The 16,362-nt window shown below is 35.6% G+C and overlaps 1 protein-coding gene across 9 annotated transcripts in view; it reads left to right on the top strand.

The window, feature by feature from the left end:
* The window catches only part of NBEA (neurobeachin), a 388,857-nt gene that overhangs the window by 282,568 nt on the left and 89,927 nt on the right, over positions 1-16,362 (top strand). For all 9 annotated transcript variants that reach the window (XM_017731325.1, XM_017731319.1, XM_017731324.1 and 6 more), the window contains 3 exons: positions 5,869-5,986; positions 6,857-6,959; positions 12,638-12,753. In XM_017731325.1, coding sequence (XP_017586814.1) covers positions 5,869-5,986; positions 6,857-6,959; positions 12,638-12,753 — 337 coding nt within the window. The remainder of the gene's footprint in view (positions 1-5,868; positions 5,987-6,856; positions 6,960-12,637; positions 12,754-16,362) is intronic.

Genomic DNA, 16,362 nt, shown 5'->3' with positions numbered 1-16,362 from the left:
TTTGGCAAGGAAATAAAGTCCAAAACCACAAAAATAATATCTGCATTTTTTAGATCCCTGAAGAAGAGGAGAAAAATGAAATGGGAGTGCCAATATTTATTTTAAAAAAAAGTCCTAAAAAAGATTTTTAAAACTGATGTGAATTGAGAAATTCTAATGGCACATAATACCCAGTTCATCCTGCAGAGCATAACATTACAAGGGCTACTTGGAGGACAGCTTTTAAGGCTTACAGATAAAGAAACGTTTTACACAGGAGCATGTTATAAAGAAGAGGAAAAGAGACCCTAATGTAAAGAGAAAGTGAGAACATTTTACTAGACCAAAATGTGCAATGACAAAATGATAACATAGTATTTTGGTGAGATTTTAGAAGTATTTAGTGTGATTATGGGGATTGAGGCCACTAAGATGTTCTTAAGGTGGTCTAAATGTATAAAAAAGTAGTAAAAAGTCAGTAAAATGCTAGGACATCAAATTCATTTGGATTGTCCTTCCTGTCTATTTACCTTCTCGATTTCCCCATTTTAGAAAAGCAAAATACAAGGTGGTTCATTTTTTGAACTTACCTGATTTTGAATTTTCTTAATAAATATAGCTTCTTTTTACACTTGTCTATCTTGACATGATATATCCCTTGTTATAGTGTATACTTATTTTTCCTGCTAAATCTAAAATTTGATCACACTCAGTACTTCATTAAACATTTTGAAATTATAAAACGTTTACTCAATATGGTATTTCATAAACCCTAGGAGTGTGGTTCCATGCCATCAGTGTCTGTCATCTCCATCTGTATTTAGAGTACATGAAGCAATCATGCAGTCTGCCATGTACTTGTAGTGAACTCTGTGGTGTTAGGTTGTTCTGGAGAAGAAAGTTTGCTGTGTGTTCATAGGAGCCATTTTTCTTAACCCATGAGGACCTGCATTCAGAATTTCACATTTTCCTTGCAGCAAATTGCAATGCTAGACAGCTCTTGAAAAAAGGGAAATCCAGATCCCTGACAGGAGAGAATGATTTTCAGTAATAAATTTCGTGCATTTTTAAGCTCTAAAAGCATAGAGTGATGCCAAACTGTTTTCTAAATGCCTATTTTGTACCTGGGCCAGGTGCATAACCACAGTGCTGTAGGTGGCACTCTGATGAAATAACTACACACCGTGCTTCAGTTTGTGAAGTCCTCCATGTTTTCTCCTCCATGGAGCATGTTCAGTGAAGGGCAACAGGGCTTACGAGAGGACTAGAGAACATGTCTTGTGGGAAAAAGCTGAGGGAGCCAGGGGTATTTAGCCTGGAGAAAAGGAGGCTCACAGAGAACCTCACTGCTCTCTACAGCTCCCTGAAAGAAGGGTATAGCCAGGTGGGGGCCAGTCTCTCGTACCGTGCCTGCAGTGAGAGGACCAGAAGAAATATCTTTAAGCTGAGACAGGGGAGATTCAGATTAGATACTAGGAAAAGTTTTTTCACGTCTATTTCACCGTTCATCAAACAAACCTACAAAAAGATCAAGAAATATATTGCATATTAATGGATACATGCATTTTGCACTAGAAATAAACAAAGCTTGAAAAATGTTACAAGTATCAATCAACACTTTCATTGAGAAATCAGATTGGAATTAAAATATCCTGAATCAGATATGTGGCTTCAAAAGACAAATGATGAATTTCCACTGAAAACGGGAGATTCAATTCACATGCATAGGCATAATTAATCACCCCAAAGAGCTATTTAAAAAAAAGGAAGTATGTAACAATTCTTTGCAACAGACTGCAGGAGTGACCATTCTTACTGTAAAGTTAGTGACTGAGAATAGATAGGATTGTACAGGCTGCTTTCCTTGATTTCTTTATAGCACCTGATTTTGTGATTATTTCAATTCCAGAAACAATAATCAAAAGAAAAGGGCCAGAATACCCTTTTGCATGCTGTGTCTGGTGCTATGAGATACCAAAAAATTGTATAAAGCAGCAAAAATGAGCCTCCATACTTAAGTGTTCCTTCTGTGGAGATAATCTACAAGGGATTCTAGCGAAATGTACACTAGTATTTCTGGTCTTCTGGTTAGTGCAAAATTCCAACTGTTAATTAGCAATTCATTATCAATAATTGAATAACTACCAAAGTAGGTTCATGATTAATAATGTATTGACTCTTAATTGAAAAGAAAAAAAAAAGATCTTGGTTACATCAGAAATAAAATTAAAATAGTGGAGCCTTCATATTTGATCCACGTAGGAAAGCACTTTAGTAATGGTTCTGCTTCTCTTCTCTAGAGCTTTCCATCTGCATCCCATGCTGCTTTAGTAACCTAATCTAAATAAGCGTTGCCAATAGATGTTTTTCCCTATTAAAAAATCCTGAGTTTTAGAGACTTCTCGTTCCCTTTTTAGGTGGGAGCTTCATCTTGCTGCAATGAATTCTAGCAAATAGATATCTTTAAAGCATACACATATTCCTAAGTGAAAGGGTTTTACAAGGAGAAATGAGCTCTAAAGCAAACAGCTACAGCTGATATTAAAATTGAAAAGTGTTCTTAGTTCAAATGTAGATATTGGACGCTTGTTTTTTATTTTAATAAAGACAGCTTATCTGAGGTATATCTAGAGTTCTGTGCTTAGTCATGAATTTTCAACTATTAAAACATGCCTAGACAGGAAGTCTTCATGAATGTTTTTGGGAGAAAAACTCATAAAACTATCAAAATAAGGAGTACTGACTTAAATAAATAACTTAAATAACGAAGTGTTGGAAGACATGGAAATCTTGCCTTCAGATAACTAGGTAACATAATTTCAGTGTATTTGCATTGTGAAGTAGTTATTTCCATGTTTGTATGAATAATGGAATATACAATACATACAGTCTGTAAAAAAATGTAAAATAGCCAGGATTTCATTCACGTCCTATGAGAAAGTGAAATGCTAAAAATCATCCTGGAAGGAAAAAAAAAAGCCATATAAACCTTTTAAAGGATTCAAATTCAGAAAAATAAAATTATTTTGATTTGGCTGTTATAACAACAAGAAAGAATTCTGCAACCATGTCAGTAATATCTGCTGTAAATTGCAGATATCTAATAATGGGAGGTTTAATGCATCACATGAAAATGGTGTAAGATGAATGTTACGGAAGATGGCAAAAATGGGTAGTATATCTCAGACAGGAAAATGTTACAATAGAAATACTGAAATAATTCAGATGATTTAATAATGGCATGATAATCTGATATTTGTAGGACTAATAGACAGTTAAGAAGAGTGTAATTGAGGACATTAATTGGATTATAGACTCCTCTCTTTCCTCTGATTTCCTATTCCATTCTACTGTTTTACTGGAGTGCTATCATAAGTCATTCATTTCATAGTGGGCTGAATGTACCTCTGTGTAGTTGCAATTGCTTTATACTTAATTAAAAAAGAGGAGGAAGTAAAAGGCAACCGGTGAATGATTGGTATACGGTGTGCTTTTGGTGTTGATCTACAATAACTAAGCTGTGGTATACATCAATACATCATAAATATATTACTGTGAATCCTCTAAAATGTTAATATATAGGGTTTAGTTATCAGTAAACATTTCTCTTTACAAAAAAATAACTAGAAACATTTTTGATACAAAAAGAGGTTTCCTGAAGCATGATGCTTTGTCAAGGAACTAATTCTTTGGCAAATTTGTTGGCTGCTATAGATCTGGTTACAGCTATATACATTTCAAACTCCTCCTTCTGAGAGACTTTTCTCATATTTTAGCTTTTTAAATGTGAGCGGTTTTCTCAGAATTTCCTCTCTTTATCTTAAAAACCTGTGTATTTACAAAAATTACATATCAGATAGCAGCAGAACACATTCAAAGAAGGAGAGTGCTTAAATCTTCAGCATCATTGTTCTTATCCACCTGAATTTCACATACATGATACCAGCTGTGTGCTAGCATCTGATGTCAGTGAAAGAAAACCAAGGAAAATTTGGTTTATTTAGCTTATCAAAGAGAAGGCTAAGCAGTAACTGGATCCAGTCTGTAATTACCAACACAAGGAGGAGTTACCTGATACTAGAAAGCTCACAAAGGCGTCACAAGACCTATCAGAGTTCAAAGTAAAAATAAGGTGCAGATTTTTAACCACTGCAAGAATTTAGCATGTGAGGTAGCATTCTACCACTGACTGAGTGGAGGGAGCACACAGTCTCTTGCATGTGTCTGGGTGACCTCCAAATAATCAAGCTCCTTCCCGTCTTCTAAGCTGTGTTTAACTAGTGTGGAAAGCTGAGGTGAATCAAACAGTGTCATCTCACTGTTGGTCTAAGAGTTCTGTCTGTAACTTATTCTCATGTAAATAGTATGGGGGGATCACTCTGTTCCCCTGACTGGTTTCTATCAAGGACAGAACTAACATTTGAACGCTTTTTCCGTGTGCTGATGCAGTTTTGCATTGCTGTTATTACCATCCTCTCTGAAATAGACTCATCATGGTTATGAGAAAAAGGTTGAACACCAAGTGCACAAACTTAAATTAGCTTTTTCATATATGGAGATGTGTTACTAACTCGAAGCTGCACCAGTGAAAAGATTGAAGAAATACAATTGCCATTTCCTCAAGCATGAAGGATCACTGACAGCAGCAGCATATGGTCTCCCTAACATTTTCCTGTTCAGGAGCTGGGGGAAGTCATGATTACGGAAAGTAAAGACCTCAAATGAGTGAGTAAAGCACTGCGAGCTGGTGTATGACAGTTTTTGTGTACCTAATGGAGAACAGAGAAATTCAGTTTCTCCAGTCTGAAACCTTTTTGCACTTCGCTTTAGGGAAGGTGTTCACTATATTTCTTTGTTTCACTGAGGCTGCAATTCTCTTAGTGGCTGCAGCCTAGGTAAAGGCGCAGTCTACAGAGCCTGGGAAATGCAAATGGGTGTGGTGAGGATCCCCATCCCAAACAACTGACTCCTCCTAGGAGTGCCATGGCAGAGCCCACCTGAGCAGAGGTGCAGGGCTGAAGGGAGCCTGCCAGCTGAGAAAAAGGGTTGGAAAAAGATTGTTCTACAGTGCATGATACAGATGAGATAAGTTAATAAAGATGACATCGAGTTAAAATGTGTCTTTTTTGTCTATTTTTTGAACATCCACAACACTGAAAGAAAAGTGAAAAAGATTATTTAGATATTACTATCTAGTCTTATATTAATACACTCAGTTGGGAAACTGTAAAATAGGAAAAGCAATGCTAATTTTTAACCATTTTATTTTAAAATATTTTCACATTAATTTTAAAATGCAAAATTACAAATTGTTAAATTTTGTTCATGGTTTGGGATATTTGATGTACCTAACTTTAGAAAAATTATTAAGGTGACATACTGGTTTTGCTAATTTTTCTATTTTTTGATGGAATGGGAGGCCTTGTAATTTATGACCCTGAAGTGAATGTGAATGGCAAGTTATATTATTTTGGTTGTACTTTGCACAAGGCAGCCTCAGAAGTAAATCTGGTATCTGATACATAACTGACAATGGTGTCATGCACACTGTTGGAAGAAGATACAGTTAAGCATAATTGCAAGTGTGTCTGTTTCCCTGTGCTTGCTTGTAGAGTTTGGGATTTTGGTGTTTTTGAGGAAATTAGTTTGATGTGACACATGAGAAATAGATCTTACGAGTATCAGGTTACAGTAATTGCGGATATTCTTCTAACAGCAGGTACTTCTTTTTTGCATTTCTTAAAAAGATTCAAGTTCATTTTGAGTCACTGTTTTTAAGTGTTAAAGAGACACAATTAACTTAATTGATGGGTAAAATTTCCTATTATCTTATGCAATATTTTATTGAAAAACTCCTGCTAATAACTCTCACCTTGACTTTCTTTAAAGGTCCTTGCCTATACTGAAGGCCTTCATGGAAAATGGATGTTCAGCGAGATTCGAGCTGTATTCTCAAGACGTTATCTTCTCCAGAACACAGCTTTGGAAGTGTTTATGGCAAACAGAAGTAGGTCATAATTTATATTTGTCACATAAAATTTGTGGTAGTGGTTATTTTGTCTTTTCTTTATTAATCTTAAAATTAAAACTCTGTGCTTCCTTTGATAAAGTGCTTATGTCTGTTCTATAATACTTGGGTGTATTCAGTGAAAATTGTATTAAAATCAATCACATAAATCAATCTCACTGCTTTCTGTGCAGCAGTGAGATTGATTTATGGAACCAGATCATTGCGATTGGTAAGTTCTTCAAATGCTGGATAGGAATTTGTTTTTTCTATTGTCTCACCCTGCTCCTCAATTGTCTGTAAATATTTTAGTGAAATATATAAAAGGATATTTCCTTTTCTAATTATAAAATGAATTAAAGTAAAAAAGTACCAGATCAGTAAATGGATCCGCTCAGTTTTCTGTATGTGCTACTCTGAATCACACTTCAGTGGCTGGTGAGTGGTCTTTTACCCTCAGGAGCTCTGATGTAAGTTTTGACTTCAGCTGGAAAAGGAATTAAACAATTCCTTGTTCCTGGGTGTTTTAAGGTTCTAGTTAGAAGAGCAAATGCCATGCCAACTACTGAACAGGTTCTCAGCCTGATAAGAGATTATATGGGTTAATAGTAAGGTGTTGTTCCTCTGAAGTAAACAACACTCAGATCTTCTGCAAAATGGGAGAGTTAATGCCAAAATGTTAACCAGCTAATTATACATAGGTGTGAAGAATGTCAGGAATTTCTGTTGTACCTTGGATCCCCAGGAGGATAAAAGTGGAACTGACTTCCCTCCCCAGATAAAAACCAAAGCATTTAAAAAATATATGCAGGTGAAGAAACAGACTTCTGCAAATGTTTTACTGGTACATATTTTCTTTTCTTCATTTAGCTTCTGTTATGTTTAATTTTCCTGACCAAGCAACAGTGAAAAAAGTTGTGTACAGCTTACCACGTGTTGGAGTAGGAACCAGCTATGGTTTGCCACAAGCCAGGTAATTTAATTAAAATAGTTTTTATATTTTGTGTTTATTATGTTATACAGTTCATATTTTTTTAAGTGTCTGTACTAGAACATTATTCCTGTCATGAAACTCAAGATTTTCTTTTTCTTGAGGTTAGTATGAGAAACGTTACCTTTACTTACTATATGGTCTATTAGTATATGGAATAGAAGTAAAAGTATTATAAATTAGGTGATTCTATTTTTTTTCTTTTCAATTACAGGAAATAAGTACCTTCCAGTAAAAAAACCTTACACCTTATCTCTTCAAAGTCTGGTTTCCAGTCAGGTCTTATAAATATATCGTCAAATGTTCATCCTTCCTGTGATTGTTATGCAGGATGTGAAACTGCACTTGACTAGGTTTTGTGTTTGCTGAACGTAAATTATTTTAGCTATGTGAATGAGTGGGGATTTACTTCAACTTTTATCAGTGTAATGGCTATTTTGCAACTTCCAAATTTCTTCCATTCATTAGTATGATGAATTATTCTTATTCTCTTTCCAAAATTAAGGAGGATATATATTTTTGGAAGAACAAGTAAGGTTCAGTTTTAGAGATTTTCACATACTATGGACAACAACAGTTTTTATTTTCTCATCAACATCAACAGCAAAACAGCCTATGGCCAGAAATAAGGCTGGAAATTGTCAGATCCTATATTATAAAAGCATTCCTATTTCAGGGATAAGTGAGATGATCTTCAAGTGTACTTCACTGTGTTGGGGGGGGACATTTTTTTTGTTTGTTTTTAGGTTTAGGATTAACTTCTGGTCAAAATGAGACAAAAATAAAGAAGTATAATTGAGTGAGGAGCACAGCATGACCAAAAAAATATGGTGCTTTGGGCTCAGACCTCCATTTGGCTTGATTTGGCCAAAAACCAATGACTTAATCATCAGTGTAGTGTATCTTTCTCTTTCTTTAAGTAATTTCCTACAAACTAAAACTTCACATTGTCCTTGTTTTATCCCAGTGCAAAATGTGGAAATACTCTGAAGTGTCAAAGCATTTGTAGAATTGGAGAACTATTTCATTCCCAGATGAACATCATTCCCTGTTATGAGCTTGAGAGTCTCATGATACCTAAGGCTTGATCTCCTGAATGTGCTGAAGTCTTTAGGCAAACTGCCAAATTTCTCAAGTTTTCATTGAGATCAAGGGGAAGTTGGGGCATTTATTTGGAAGGCGCATCTTGTTAATATTTGCATTGTTCTTCCATATACTAAAGTTAAAGGAAATGCTGTCTCTAAGTGGAAAGGAATAGTATTCTTTTCTGAAATAGAAATGGCCACATGTTCTAGTACAAACAAAATGCAAATTTCTCAATCAGAATTTCATATTTACAGTGACATTTTTTACTTTTGAAATTCATATCCTTTGTGCATTATTCAGTGAATAATTGTCTGAAAAAGTTTGTTGATATATAATTATTTAGAAAAGTTTCAACTTCAATATAATATGCAGTTATTTCCATACCTTTTTGATTAAATTTCAATTTGAATCGAAAATGGGCTTGCTAGCCTTCAGAATATATCTGGCATATGGTAGTGAAGTTATTTTTCTTCCTTTTTTTGTGTGTAATCATGGTATGATTTATGCACAATAAAGACTCCTTAATCATGGTTTTTTTCCCTTATTTCCCTGTCTACATACCCTTATTGTCTTCAGTAGGATTGCAGTGGAATAACTGAGGGGAAATCTGGCTCTGTAGTTAATCTTTTGTTGATGTTAGAATATATTTTTACTTTCTATGGACATGTTGGCTCTGGAATGCTATTTTTTTAAATTATTCTTATTTGTATAACTAACTTAAGGAGAAATTATGTTGAGTAACCAAAAGGAGCTGCCATACTGAGTAAAACATTAGGAATTTTTGTATCACCACAGCTTTCCAGATTAAGTTGTACCTTAAAATATCTTAACAAAAGCAGACCTTTCTGGTTGTTTTGCTTAAGTTCTTAAGTTCCATTTATGCAAGTAATATTTCCGCTCTGATACTACTCTGATAAACATGTCACCTAGTGTTAATTACAGTATCATAAAGGCTTGCATTCATGATGGAAACATTCCAAAGAAGTAAATTACTTTTAATGCAGTACATGGCTTTTAAGTATATTTCTGTTTTCATGGTGAAATCCTGCGATTAACAAGGGTGCAAGGAAGTAGAAGTAAATAGAAATATTTATGATCTAATGGCTCAAAGGATTAGAAGCAGGTGAACCATTATGACTTCCTAAGACTTTACAGACCGCTGTTCTGAGCAAGTCTTCAGTTTGCCTCTTTGCTGCCTTTCCCAACAGCCTGTCTAATGCTTTGATTCAACAAAGAGTTCAAGCCTGTGCTTAATGTTACGAAGAAGTAATTACATCCTTAAAATTGGTCACATGTTGAAGAGTTCAGTCTGATTTGGTAATCAAATTAATCTGTCTTTGATAAATGCATTTTCACTATTCCTGAAACATGTTGCATTGATAGTAGTTTCCTTATGACCTTGCCAAATGATACAACTGGGCAGACAATGCTGTGTCTTTTAACTTCTGCAGCTCCATATGATTCTACATAGGTAGAGTAATATCCACATTTTTAGCATGGTATTATCAGACTACTTTTGATGGTTCTAACACCTCAGGTGTAATTTACTGATGTCTTTTTACTGAGGGCAACATCACAGCTCAGAAACCAACTGTGAGCTGCCTGATGGTTTTGTAGCATATAGAGATCAAAGAATTGGTAAAAGATCCAGTATCTTCACCACTAAACATACTGACACCTTCCACTGAAGCTCTGTGGGCTATTAATGCATTAGAGAAAACAATGACTCCAGTCCATAAAACTAAGAAATTCAAAGGATGATTTTTTTTTCTGAAAAAAATTCATCTTGACTATTACAGTAACTATATTCAACAATAGCTCAGCTCTGCCATGTCAGTAATTTGATGGATATCTAGATCTCAATACAGCTGGTTGCAGAGGTTGATTTTTGTGAAGGGAGAGAGGTAGAAAAACTAAGATTTGATGCCATCAAAGTATAAAACCCTTTCTAGCACTTTGATTAAAAGTGAATATTCATGAGTTTCTTGTCAGAAGTCAGTGACTTTCCCAAGTCTTTATTTTTTTTCCTCTGAACAGGAGCAACACAACACAAAACATCATGCATGTGGAAGATACTTAAATATTCTTTGTATGAGATTGCATTGTAGCTAACTAAATTGAAAGTGACTGTGAAAGGGGGTGTGTCATATTCCACATACGGGATATGTAACATCTTTTCCTTCACCAAATGGCATGAAGTGTTTTCTAAATACATTTAAATGTATGAAACTTGAAAATTGGATCATTCTGTTGTACACCAGAGTCTTCTGTAGTTCCCATTTTGAGTAGATATTTCATGGTTCTCTAGAAGCAAAGGAAGCACATTAATTTGTGCATCTTCATATTGGTGATGGCATATTGAAGAAAGAAATGGTTTGATCAAAGTTGGGTGGTTTTAGCAAAACAGAAAACAGTGGGTCTTCCTGTGTTAGCTGAAACAAGCAGGTGTGGAACCAATTTATTGTGCATAATTTCTTCCAGCCTCTGCTAAAAAAACTGTGAATCTTTCAAACACCTTAGATATGGAGAAAATAAGGACATTTTTAGTATATTTTGATTTTCTGTAGAGTTCACTCAAATCAGGCATTCAAATGCAAAGTCCAGCACTTGACAGTTTACAGATTTTTGAGACTCCCTAGGAGATTGTGAATAAAGTCTAAAAGCAGCTACTAAGCTGTACTGATGCATAAACGTTGTTTTGTCATGGGAGGAACAGAAAGTCTGTGATAAAAATGCTTTGTAAATTTAAGGATCTCTTCAGTATTTTTATTTTCTGTGTTTATTAATTTGTATGTAGCATTAGTCAAAATTTACTGGAAACCATATGTCTTTGAGAGTTCTACTGCAAAAATAGTTGTTATTCTATAAAATGCAATATTAAGTATTATTACATTCAGGTATTTCTTTAGATAAATTGTTTCATAAGAAGAGTAATAGAAACAACTCTAAAAAATTTTGTATTGTCTCTTGTGTACTAGTAAAGTGTATTTATCTTTGGTATCTTCTAGTCTACTGTAAAATAAGGCTAGCCAAGCTAGCAAGACCTAATGTACTGTTATTTGGGCAAATACACTTGCATGGTCATTTTTGTTTGCCCAATTTGTAAGCTGAGGTGTGGCAGACATTGAAAACTTACACACTGGCAATTTAGACAAATAATTGTAATAACTGTACACTCCAGTAGCATACCAATACTCACTCACCCTTTCTCTGGAAAAAGGGTTTCGTTCATCTCTAGGAGTATGTGCATGTATCTTAGAAGTAGATGGTTCACATTTTTGTAAATGCTGCCCAGTTTGACACCTTGTATAGGACTTAGTTTTAAGAATATACTCAGCTTTCAGAGTCTAGAAATAACACACAATGTGCTCAGGGTGCAGCTGAAAGCTGAAGCATTTGGTGTCTATTTAGTGTTGATAAGCTATGTAAATACTACTGCATGCATTCTTTAAATTCACTAAATTCAGACTACATATTAGGAACTGTCTTTTTTATTGTCCTTGTTTTTAACAGGTATAAATATTTCTCTATTTTGACATGTTTCTAAGATCTAAATTTATTTTAAAAAGGTATCTGAGGAGATGAATATTTTTTTCCATTTAAAAATTTCCTTGTCTTTTTTCTTTTCAGGAAAGAACTATTTTCTCTAGAAATTAGTTTTGCACAATGAGACTGATTCTGCCTGTTGCAGATTTTTTTCTTTAATGCATTAGTCTAGACTGACTCAAGTCCCCTATATTTTACCAACCAGGGACAGTATATACAATGGTTAATTCAAGACTTGGTGCTGCATGGTATTTGGTTATTGTGATGTTGTTAAATTGAATATGGAAGAGTTGAGGTTTTCTGCTTTTCTCTTCCTTGGCATGTGGTTTGATTCTTTCTCCCTTATCCAGGCATGTACATTTCAAAAATTGTGTGGAAACTAAGTATCATATAAGCTTCTGCTCATCTTCCAAATTTGAATGAAATTCAATTTAGGGGTCATTATGAAGAGACAGGCAGATGAGCGTGCAAGCAGATAACTGAGTAAAATTTGTTTCTTTCAGAAAGCAGGCTATAAATAGAAATCTCCGAGCTTACTGGGGTATAGGAAAGAGTCATGGCTAGTTGACCATAGAGGAGGTGCACAAATTGTGTAATAAATATCTTCAACCTGTGTGATGGAGTTGTATGTCTCTTTAATCTATCACTCACTCACCTTAATGAATTTATCTCAATATATCCTTTTGAAAGAGGGAAATGATATTCCTCTTTTATTCCTTCTGGACAAGCCTGGCACCAGGAGGTCTGCAGTTTCTTTTAATGCCAGTCTTTTAACCAGATTCAGAATAAAATAAAAACTGAAATATATTATTATGATTTATTGCAATGCTGTAGTAGTGGTAAAATAAAACATGGTTCTTAATTTTAGCCATTTCTCAAATAAGGGTAATAGTGTCTTCTGGACTTCATTAAATGAAATAAAAAAAGCCTCTGAGAGAATCTGAAATTAATCATACTAATAATGTTGCGATACATCTTAACACTTAATGAGACTCTTAAAAAAATCATTCTTTAAATGTATTCCCTAGGAGAATCTCTCTGGCCACGCCCCGACAACTTTATAAATCCTCCAACATGACTCAGCGCTGGCAGAGACGGGAGATATCTAACTTTGAATACTTGATGTTCCTCAATACTATAGCAGGTAAGGCTTCTGGCTCTTTAAACCTTTGTAATATGTTTATGTTTGTCAAAGTCTTAAGCACCGTGACTTGATAGAATACATTTATCCCTCTAGAATTCAGCTGCAGCTTTGTGATATATTCTGAAACACACACACATTAAATTTTATCAGAAAATGCACAACCTATCACGGAGACTTTAGATTCATGTATTGCTGTGAAGGCTGTTCCTTGCTCCCCTTCTGCCATTTCCTCTGCTGACAGCTTTGTCTGAAGCTTTATTAGAGTCAACAAACCATTGCCAGAGAGTGTCTGGAAATAATAATGGGAAAATGTAATTTCGCTACTTCATCATTCTCAGCAACAGCAACTAGACAGCAGAATAACAACAGTATTCTGCCTAGTACAGATGTCACCTGGATTGTGGTATGATTAGATTACAGCATCTTTTCTCATTTAGTTCTTTGAGATGAAATATAATATCAGATTAGGTATTTAGAATGAGAAATAACTGCCCTAGACATACATTTGTTATTGGCAAAAGAAGAGCTTTTCTGGCAATTGTCATTAATTAAACATTCAGGAAGATACTATTCCTTTCACCTTTCCCTTTTCTATGTGTTAATTCCAGTGTTAATTTTAAATGTAAAAAGCAGCAGTTTTCTATACCATACACAGAGATTTCCGGGAGGTTGTCTGCTAGTATGATTCCTGCCTGTAGCACACATGCTGCTTATGAACCTGCCTGTGGAGAGCCTCATACAGACATTTCACTTCAGTGAGCTTTAATTTGAAATCCAAATTAAATTCCACCAGGCATCACTTTGTACTCCAGTGTTACAACTCTGATCTTTACTTGGTCCTGACTTTTACACTCGAGGTTATCCTCAGGCCAGACGTAAGACACTTGTAAGTGTGAAACCCAAAGGTAGCACTTGCTGTGTTGACCAGTCTGAGGACAGTCACTGCATTCTTCCCAGTGGGGCAGTGGCAGAATTCAGGAGCTGTCAAACTCACTTGCTTTGAACCCTCAGGCTTTGACCTCTGTGCTTAGATGGTAGTCATCTTCCATGCATCCAGTCTTATGGATGTTAATAAATGTGTCATCAACTTATCCCAGTGTGATACAGAAGTGCTACCACTGAACAGTTGGAAATCTGAGGGCATGTTTACCTTGTGCAGTGGAGCAAAAAGCAGAATCCCCGAAACTCCTGGAGATCTGGGCTGGAAAGTCCATATGGTAAAGTCCAGTGCAGACTCACCTGCTTGGTTCCCAAGCATTATAGTTGCAGTCCTGCAGATCTCTGCTGGAGGAAGGAGCCCTGCTGAGCATTTATTGCCTCTGGTGCAATGCCAGGAGAATGTTGCTATCCTGTTTCTGGACACTGGCCTGTCTCCAGCTGCTTTGTGCCTCTCACACATCCGCTGCCCTTCTAGCAATGAGGAAATACAGGCAGACCCTTGACGGCTCCCTGGCTGCCTCACCCAAACTTGGAGGATTTACTGGAGAACTGGGAAGTTAGCCTAGGTCCCCTCAGTCCTTGTCCAATACATTTTCCACAGAACTGTCCTTCGCTTCTAATTTCCTCTTTATGAACTAATTTCTTCTGTAAGCAGTGAATTTAAACTCTTTAAATGAGAATGGACAAGAGATAAGCCAATTTTTTACAAATTACTATTTTATTTTTGATCAGTTTAAATCTCCAAGGTCATTATTTTTAGGTACTTCGCCAAAGCATCCAAACCTGGAAGACAGCATTATGTCTGAAGTCAATTAGGAATTGCAGTAACACTTACACTAAAATATCTACCAGTTAACAAGCTTCAGCCTGAAGAGATTCCTTCAGAGCATCTTAGAGGTCTTAAGAGAAATATTTTTTGACCTGTTGCTAGATACTAGTACTGCTGGGCAGGTTTTATGGCCAAACACTTGGGATGGTTGCACGAGACAGGTTTCTCTTAAGGTCATTTAGTGTCACTCATCTTCCTTATAACAGGATGGCTTGATATTAGCATTCCAGGTTCCACCTACTATGGCCAAGGTTTGAAGGATTACTGACTAATTGTTATTTTTGGTGTGTATCAATGAATTTGTGTCCTATTAGGAAAAGCAGTTTGGTCATTATCCCTAGGAGTGTCTCTGTCTCACTCAAAACATTTAATTTCTAGCAGATTTATTGGTATCAGTCTCTTACAGGTAAATCTCATTTGTTCATGTAATCTCATTTGTTAATTGCATAGGTTGCCTTGCTCATTTCGTAGCACTGTCTACCATCTTATAAAATCAGCAGTACATGATTAAAAAAAATTAGAACAAAATTTATCCTTAGTAGCTGACCTTGCTGATGACACACACAAAACCTTTTCTGAAAATAACATTAGAGAATGAAAGCTGACTGAAACCCAGCAGGCAATTCTACACATGACAATAAGCTCTGTATTCCAGTTTGGAAAAAACCCAAATTTTTCCAACTTTTTGAAAGAAGCAAAGAATCCCCTCAAGTTATTTTTGGAAGATCAACCAGGTTTTGTAGTTTTAATGAAGTCTGCACTTCATCTAGAAAGCTCACTTCCAAAAACTCGTGAAGTAATTGGGGATATTTGCAAAGAATCTCCTCATAAAGCTCCTGGCAAGCCAGAAACCCACCCACAATAGAGTGCACATGAGCTCAAAGTCTGGTCATGGAGGAGAAAGCTTTGAAAAAGAAATACTTGTTAGAAAGTCTAAAAGTTCTCACATTCCCAAGCTGATCCGGGCTCCACCATTGCATGGCATTGTACCACCAGGGCCTGACATCTGGGAAGCTGCAGAGTCGAGAGCTGTGAGGCAGCCTGAATGAAACCACTGCTTTTACAGCTCTGCCTGTGTTTCTGTAAGTCTTCTTGGAAGGTGTTCCTCAAAAATATTTCCCTTACAACAAATAGGTGTTTTCTGGTGAAGCTCTAACAAAATTAATAACTCTACCAGAAATATTGGATGCAAAGAACCTCTACTAACTTGTAGCCCTGGTTTTGATAACAGCTGTTATATACACAGTTTGATAACTGTCCAAGTACACCTGTATTAAACGGACACAAAATCTTATATGCACTGCAGACAGGACCCTCAGGAGTTAGAAGAAAATGCAGGATTTTCTATTTTGTACACAGAAATAGAGTACTGAATATACTTGTGACCTCCTTTCCTAAGTAAAGAGGTATTTTCTTTCTTCTTGGAAATCCAATTTCCAATTAGAGTTCTAATTATACTCTTTTGTAATGAGATTCCATAAGAAATATTTCCTTATAAGTTGCAACTTCTTTGCCAGTAATTGTTAGTCTAGCAGCGATGACCTAGTTTTAGAATATAACTGTTTATTTAAGCAGCATCTTATTCTCTAACATCATTATTGTTTTTAGCTATTGAAGAATATATCCATCCATTTTTTTTATTCATGTTATCATTAAGCTCCTACTGGCTTATTCAGCAAATCTGAGCTGTAGCTTAGTGTAGTGGTTTGGTCCAAAATACTCATTACTGTTTATCTGCTGTGAGATAAGAATTAGGAGAAATGCAAAGCAGGCACCAAACTTGAAAGAATATAAAGAAGTTTATTAACAGACCTAAAAGAAGAAAAAAAAATTATACCACC

Source organism: Corvus brachyrhynchos, unplaced genomic scaffold (assembly GCF_000691975.1).
Source record: "Corvus brachyrhynchos isolate BGI_N302 unplaced genomic scaffold, ASM69197v1 scaffold103, whole genome shotgun sequence".
NCBI classification, from domain to species: Eukaryota; Metazoa; Chordata; class Aves; order Passeriformes; family Corvidae; genus Corvus; species Corvus brachyrhynchos.
The sequence above is the reverse complement of the archived record's forward strand: the minus strand, read 5'-3'. Positions and strand labels throughout refer to the sequence as shown.